Here is a 7,872-nt window from a genome sequence, read left to right on the forward strand (position 1 = left end):
CCAGTGCACAGTAGGTAAAGATTACACATTTTCTCAGAGTTGCTGCAACTCCTTGCCCTATGTTCACATTAGCGAGCAACACGCTACTTGCAAGACATCGTTTGTCTAAGTTAGTTCCACTAACTTTACATGCTAGGCTTCATGCTAGCTTCATTGGCATATTAGCAAAGCAAGCTAACTGTACTAGCTAAGTACGCTAACCAGACGCACCAGCGACCTCTTCCGCTTCCTTCTAAGCTTTGTTTTTCTTCCTAATGTCTCTATACATGATAAATAAAAGGATGATTGACGGATATGGATATGATACGATGTGATATGATATGATATGATGATAAAGGCCAAATGGTAAATGGGAACAAAACGTTGTGAGCAGGGAACTGAAGAAATGTCAGACCACACACGCCATAGAATTGGTCTAAGGAATTATTCGAACCAGTTTTCTGGATTTGTCCCTTCGCTACGTCATACGTATTTCGCAGTATCACACACATACATAGAAAATGAACAGTCGCATGTTGCTTTAAAAAAAAAAAAAAAGGAAATAATTCATTTCCACATTATAGGGCTTTTAGTCATGTGTTACTGTTTGAACGATGAAGCTTTTCCTACGTTAAGAACTACATTACACAAACCAGCATTTAAGCGCTCTTCATCTAGTGTCTGACAGTTAAAGAATTCGCCGCCTCGTTTTTTTCTTTTCTTTTTTCCCTCATCGTATTTTCCTCGAGAGCCCTTGAGGGATGAAGCGACGTCTCGTTGAATCGACCTACTTCATCCATCAGGATAATTTGCTGATGTAGGAGCAGATTGACTGAAGAGTAAGTGTAGCATGCGAGCGCTAACCTTTCATTTCATTAACATAACATAACATAACATCATAACATAACCGCTTGTTTCTTCCAAAACCGAAAAAGCTGCTGATCCTCCGGCTGGTAAAGCATGGGCATGTACAGAACTGGAGAAGGTGCCAAAGATGCCTTCGTGCAACAGTGATTTTTAAGCTGCTGTGTGCATTTACGTACTATGAGCCGTGCTTCTCTGCCTCTGCGCTGCCAAACTGGCGAGGATTTATGCTGAGGATGAGCAGTAACCATTTTTAACGAGCTGAAAAATGCACTAGCAGCTGAAGGTCGTGCTGTTTATAATAAGATATAGCGCTCACTGTTGTCTGACTTTTTTCTCTTTCTAGCCGGGAGCCACGTCTCCTTTCGTTGCCTGCGTCGTCGTTTCTAGAAAAAAAAACATCGAAGGGCTTATTTCAGTGCTCTAAATCTGTCTTTCCTGACTGATGCCCCTTTCACTTCTGAAGGATGATAATCACTTTCTCTCTTTTGTGTCTCTGCTCCAGCATTTTGTTTGCCTCGGTTTGTTTCTTGTCCTCCTTTGATCGAAACGTCTGTCATTTTCTGTCTTACCATCCCCTGCTTAATTCTTCTCTCTCTGTTTCGTTCTCTCGCTCTCTCTCTCTCTCTCTCTCTCTCTTTCTCTCTCTCTATGCAGCGTGTCCAAGCAGCATGCAGTCATCCCCAGCCAGGTCTTTGAGCTGGAGGACGGTTCGAGCAGCTACAAAGACTTCGCTATGACTCGCAACAACCGCTTCACCAGCGCTGGGCAGGCATCCAAAAACATCATCCAACCTCCTTCATGCGTGCTGCACTTCTACAACGTCCCTCCATCCATCTCTGAGGACGACCTGCAGAGGGTTAGTGCTGTTAGAGTATAGAACGCAGGAGTAAAGCGGCGATGGTATTAAAAAAGAGCAGAGCAGAGCCGTCAGTGCAGCTGTTAGCCGGGAACGTCCACCCACACTCATTCCATGTCACCTGCTGCTGTCAGAACACACCGTCTGTTAAGTGCTGATAACATTTAGCGCTGGTCGAAATGCCAGTTGCCATGATAACCATGATAAATGAATTCCTTTCCATAAATATAGTGTATTTTAGTATATTTTATATATAAAGTGCATTACGTAGTGAATAAAACACAATGGAGTGGTGTGATGAAGCAGCCAGAAGTTGTTTTCTTCTTGCCACCATTTTCCATTATGATTATTATCAAACAGTAACATGCCATGCTTTTTATCTGATTATAGTTACATTTAATGCTGTGGACCGTCCGCTGTTATCACTTAAGTTATAGCAGATATAAACATTCCTTCTCCTTCACCACCCTATCATTTTCTTCTCTCGTTTGAAGTTAATAAAGCAAAACATGCAGCTTGTCATGTTACTGAGAAACCAGAAAATGCCTAATCCTGTCCTGAAGACTTTCCCATGTTGGAAAAGTTACACCCTTACCTCTGAGTGCTGACAGAAAATGCCCTCTCCTCACTGAAAATGTCACCATATTAACGATTACAATGTAAAAAGTCATAAAAATCTGTTCATCTGAAGCGTCCCTCATACAAGCTCTAAGGTTGTTACTATAGAAACGATAACGTATTGGAATTAGAACGAGCGCATTGATGTAAACTTGTAATTTGTCCTGTCAATGCTGCTGCTGTAGAAAATTAACCACCTTCTGACCAATCAGAATTGAGTATTTAATGGCGTTGGGTGGGGGCGCTCGGTGGATTAGTGGTTAGAACATTTGCCTCGCACCTCCAGGGTTGGGGGCTCAAATCCCACCTCCACCCACCATGCTCTCCCCGTACCTCGGGGGTTTCCTCCGGGTACTCTGGTTTCCTCCTCCAGTCCAAAAGACATGCGTTGTAGGTTGATTGGCATGTCCAAGTTTTCCGTAGTGTGTGAATGTGTGTGTAATTGTGCCCTGCGATGGGTTGGCACCCCGTCCAGGGTGTCCCCCGCCATGTGCCCCGAGTCCCCTGGGATAGGCTCCAGGCTCCTCCGCGACCCTGCATAGCATAAGCGGTACAGAAAATGGATGGATGGATGATGCAGTGGTATAAGCACATAACATAATTTACTAAAGTACACTGATTTATACATACAAAAACACATTTCCACTTGATAACACCAGACAGAGAATTTTTCATTCACAATGTAATTTGCTAAAGCTAAAAGCCATTTTGGGGGTGGAGCTTGCGTGAGCAAATGAGTACAATGGAAGGGAATGTATTACATTTGTAATAATAATAATAATAATAATAATAATAAGGTTTGGTGCTTTGTTGTTAGTCACACTAACACATTCACTATCTTAATCTTTTCCAGTTATGCACAGAGCAGGACGTGCCCGGCTTCATCAAGTTTAAAGTGTTTGATGCCAAACGTAAGTCCCTGTGTTTTCATGTTTACGTCTGTTTCTGTGTTTGTAGTGTCTGAGCAATGGTCTTTACTCAGTGCAAAGTCTAAGAAACAAAAAAATAAGCCACAAATAATGATTTTGTTAGTCCTTTATTTCATGGATGAGACACATGACTTGTAGACCTTTTTAAATCCTTCCAGCTTAATGATTAACACGTTGTAAAAATGTAGCTGCTATGGTTCACATCACTTCTCATACATTCTTCTACATTCTGTCGTTACTGGGAGGGAAAAAGGAAAATAAAAAGCTCCGCCATGCTGCTATTTTGGCAGACTCGCTTTATATTTGAATAGGACACCAGATAGTAATAGTAATAGTGTTAAATAAATACGCAGTGCAGTGGTGCAGCCATATCATATCAGCATGCGTAGCATAAACGTCATGGTCTGTAGGAAACGAAATCTGGAAACCCATCCATCATCATGTTAATTAATGATAGTACAGATATACAGATATTTTATTAAAGTACCACCCTGATAATCACTCTTCAAACAAGCATTCTCGCATAAGGTGTTGAGACAAAATTGGCTATAAGTGGAAATAACCCCTACATATGATATTTATTGTGATCTGTATATGATGTGTTTTTAAAGCGAGCTCCAAAACCATCTCCGGCCTCCTGGAATTTGACAGCAAAACCCACGCAGTGGAAGTTTTGACAGTACTGAATCATTACCAGATCAGAATACCGAGTGAGTACAGCTACGTCGCTCATTTCCTGTTGTCTTCACCTGTGAACAAATTGTGTACCACTTTTTTCTGAGCTCCTATTAGTTGGCGTTTCGAATGCTAATGTTAGCCCTTGTGCGTGTGCACTGTCCTGCCCTGTGTTTAGTAGCCAAAATTGTCCACATATGATACATTCGTTGAAAATACATTTTCATTTTGTTGAATAATTCTTAAACATTCACAATCGAATCATGCGGATTCCTGCTTTGGAAATTGGCTAGCTCATTTGCTGAGGTAAAATTTTCACAATCCATAACAAAATGCGACCACAGTGTGCTAATGTAACTAACCAAACACATTTTCACCAGGTAACACGATTATCCTGTAAATTCAGGTAGTTCTTATAGAACTAGCTAACAGAAACCCAGCTAAATGTACTTAAAATGAGCTTAAACGTAATGCTAACCTGTTTAAGTTAGCCAAGGAATGCTAACAGAAAGATAGGTAAATGTTGCTAAATGTAAGATTCGTTTATCTTAAGATTCGTGTTGTTTGTTTGTTGTTGAAGTTAACCTTAAATTGAACTTTATCATCATTAGGAACACATATTTAGCAGCAATAAAGCTTGCTGTCCTGTTTTCGCTGTGCTACAAATAGAGCTAATACAGCATTTGTAACTTTCTCTCTCATTTAAAAAAAAATAAATAAAAAATATGTAATGTTTTTTCATGTATGCAATCCAAGCCAAACTCTGCTGAAAGTGAGATTTTTAGAAGACGGGCGCTAAAAGAAGCTAAAAGTAAGAGAACCGGAAAGCCGGAAAGCACCAGACGTTTGGATTAAACAATTTACTGGAGTCGGTAATTTGGATTTGAAAGTCGTACTTATCCACGCACTGGCAGACACACACGTGCGCACACACACACACACACACACACACACACACATAAACAGACACCCCTCTTAACAGTTTTGTGTGATGTGCATCACCCTGTGCAATTAATCTTGCAACGGTAAATGTAACATGGCTCTGTGTAATCGAGTCACAGCAGGTGTTTTCTTTTTGAGCCGAGTACAAAGCAAACAGATGCCTGCCTGTTCTTTTATACTGCAGTGATTTGTTTGTGAAAGATAGTGTTGTATAAGGAAGAACATCCCATGTTAAGGGACCAAGAGTGGAAAATACATAATAAGTATTCATTGTGCTCAGCTGTGTTTTTTCCGCTTGATTCAATGCGTAGCTCTTGTCACATATATATATATATATATATATATACACATGGGCGTAACCACGTCGTGTCCCCCCCACTGTTGAGGAAATACCAATCTGTCCCCCCTAATATACAGTACAAAATATTTTCTATATGTCCCCCTTTAATGAACCCTGCCAACGGATCTGTCTTTTCCTTTTTAATGTCTATTCTTTTTTAATATATTTCCGTTTGTTAAGGAAAATCGGTGTGTGACACCCCCCCCCCCAATTGTACACGTGGTTGCGCCCATTCTCCACGCAAGTTCGTTGATATATTTTAGCCGCTCAGCCTGTAAGAAATGGAGACAGCAGCCAAGCGTAGAAAAGTGCAGCAGAACATACAAGCTTTTTTTCAGACAGTAAGTAACTAGATCCCTGAATAGTAGGTGACCTTAGCTTAGTATAGAAGGCATCATACCATGGCTTGGTTTGTTCTTAAGAACGTCAATTAACTTTTGATATTTAGACACCCACGAAGTAGGCTAGGCTAACGTCACTTCCAGTTTTTGACCATTAACGTTACATTCACCCCCCCCCCCCCCCCCCAATGGTTACACCCTTGTATATTTATTTATTTATTTTGTTTGCACCAACTGATGCTAATCTCTTTTGTTCTAGGAGAGAGCTTAAGGCCGTTATCAGTTTTATAGTAACCAGGCATTAACAGGGACGTGTAAGGTGGACGCTCCATATCACAGAATATCAGAGTGAAAATGAAAAAAACGTGTTGTTATTAAACAAGGCTGAATGTATAAACGTTGACATTTTGTGTAAGGAGATGTTTCTTTAACATGGACGGAAGGAGTCCCTAGTGTCAGTGCTACGTTACAGTCATGAGTAAAGCTGTAACTTTAAGGGCGGACGATGTTGTGCTTTGTGCTAAGCGACACCAGGAACTAACTTATCTCATGGACGTTCCACAATATTAAAATGTACGCTATATGGCCAAAAGTATGTGGTTCATGCATCTTAAAGTAAAATAAAGGAAAATAGGGGGAAAAAACAAAAGCAAACCTATTACTTCTGCTTACACATTCTGAGGTATCTGACCAGAAACGCTACAAAGGCTAGATTAGGATAAGTGGGCGGGGCTATCAGTCCTGACTGCATTGTTTCATTCATATCCCTGTAAGTGATACAAGGCGACCTTTTGTTTAGTAATTTCCCTCTCATCTCATCCTAATGGCCAGTGCTGTAATGTAGTCTGAAAGTGTAACTAGTTTTTTCTCCACCTCCATAGACGGCTCCAATCCCTACACCCTGAAGCTGTGCTTCTCCACCTCCTCCCACCTGTGAACAGGAACCGAAGATGCACACTTCACACCATCGCGCTGTTTACATTGGACGGAGACGACGGGAAGAGAAGGCTACAGAGCGTAAGGCGAGAAGAGCAGAGCGAGAGGGATGACACACGCGGTCATCGCCCTTAGCATGAGGACTTCAAGCGCAAAACACTCAAGAATCGTTTCCTCCTTCTTCTTTTTTTTTTTTTAAAGACTTTAAAGTGTTTTCTCATCACATTCTGGTACAACCAGAAATTGACCGACTTTATGATAATGATGTCATCTCACCCCATGGGCAAAAAAAAAAAAACACAAAAAAACAAAAACAAAACACGAAACGAACATGGACGCCTTTTTAATTTGTGTGTTTTCGTCTTTAACTATTCTTTGAAACGGTTCAAATAAACTGTGTGCTGCAGAGAACACATAAAAGACAATAACGGATGAATTATTGTTATGCTGACGATACTGACGTGGAGGATAGACGTATAATGAGAGGCGCGTGTTGATATAGAGAGAGACATAGAGGTATCTGGCAAATAAGGAATCTGTTCATAGACTGTAATTTAGATCCTTCTGTAACATTGTCGTGTATAGATGCCAAGGCATGAAGAATCACGAGAATTACTGGCACACATGGTGGCCTTATAAGCCGTTAGGTTGAGATTTGCAAAAATGTTTAGTTGTGTTACTAGTTTTGCTAGTCGGGATTGTGTGTTGAAGGCTTTATTAGATTTAGGCCCCTGAGAGTCTGTGCTTTAAAAGGTGATTAGAATATTATTGCTAAAATTATGGTGGTGGTTGTAGGGCACACTGTCGGTCCACAGCTAGACTTCAAAAAAATCCTGCTACGTAACCTCTTATCTGGCTGAAAAAGGATACGTGACAAATTTCATACCCATCAGACAAGGCAGCCTTTAACTCTTCCAAATGAATTATTTGAATGATGGCAATAATTAAACTACAAAATCAAAAATGTTCCCAATGCGAAGACTTGAATCTAGCTTTGGATCACAGCATGTCAGACAGAATACAAAGATCACATGTGCAGTGTTCTCAGTTTATTCTCACTTGTCCATGTGTATATTTGGCACGTCACACCATCTGCGGTTCACTGTGAGCATGTCCAGCCATTAAACACATTTGCCAGTTGACACGTGTGTCATTTATTTCCATTTATTCTACAGTGCTTTTGAGATCTCAACTCTGATTGGTCAGAAGGTGTGGCCTCATTTGGAAAGTAGTTCCGGCTGCGAGGTAAATCACAGGTTTACATTAATGCCTTCGCTGTAGTATGTTATCGTTTCTGTAGTAACGTATTCGAATATTTCCTTTTTCTACGGTCCAGTTTAAACCTGCTGCCATTTTGTAAACTTAAACATTTAATACGATTCAAATGAC

At 40.7% G+C, this 7,872-nt stretch overlaps 1 protein-coding gene across 1 annotated transcript in view; it reads left to right on the forward strand.

Moving 5' to 3' along the window:
• The window catches only part of LOC128613374 (heterogeneous nuclear ribonucleoprotein L-like), an 85,353-nt gene extending 77,728 nt beyond the window's left edge, over window positions 1–7,625 (forward strand). Inside the window, exons 10-13 of the mRNA XM_053634081.1 lie at window positions 1,501–1,702; window positions 3,174–3,231; window positions 3,861–3,959; window positions 6,429–7,625. Of these exons, the coding sequence (XP_053490056.1) occupies window positions 1,501–1,702; window positions 3,174–3,231; window positions 3,861–3,959; window positions 6,429–6,484 (415 nt within the window). The 3' untranslated portion in view covers window positions 6,485–7,625. The remainder of the gene's footprint in view (window positions 1–1,500; window positions 1,703–3,173; window positions 3,232–3,860; window positions 3,960–6,428) is intronic.
• The last annotated feature ends 247 nt before the right edge of the window (window positions 7,626–7,872 follow it).

This window comes from Ictalurus furcatus, chromosome 10 (genome assembly GCF_023375685.1).
Source record: "Ictalurus furcatus strain D&B chromosome 10, Billie_1.0, whole genome shotgun sequence".
Taxonomy (NCBI): Eukaryota; Metazoa; Chordata; class Actinopteri; order Siluriformes; family Ictaluridae; genus Ictalurus; species Ictalurus furcatus.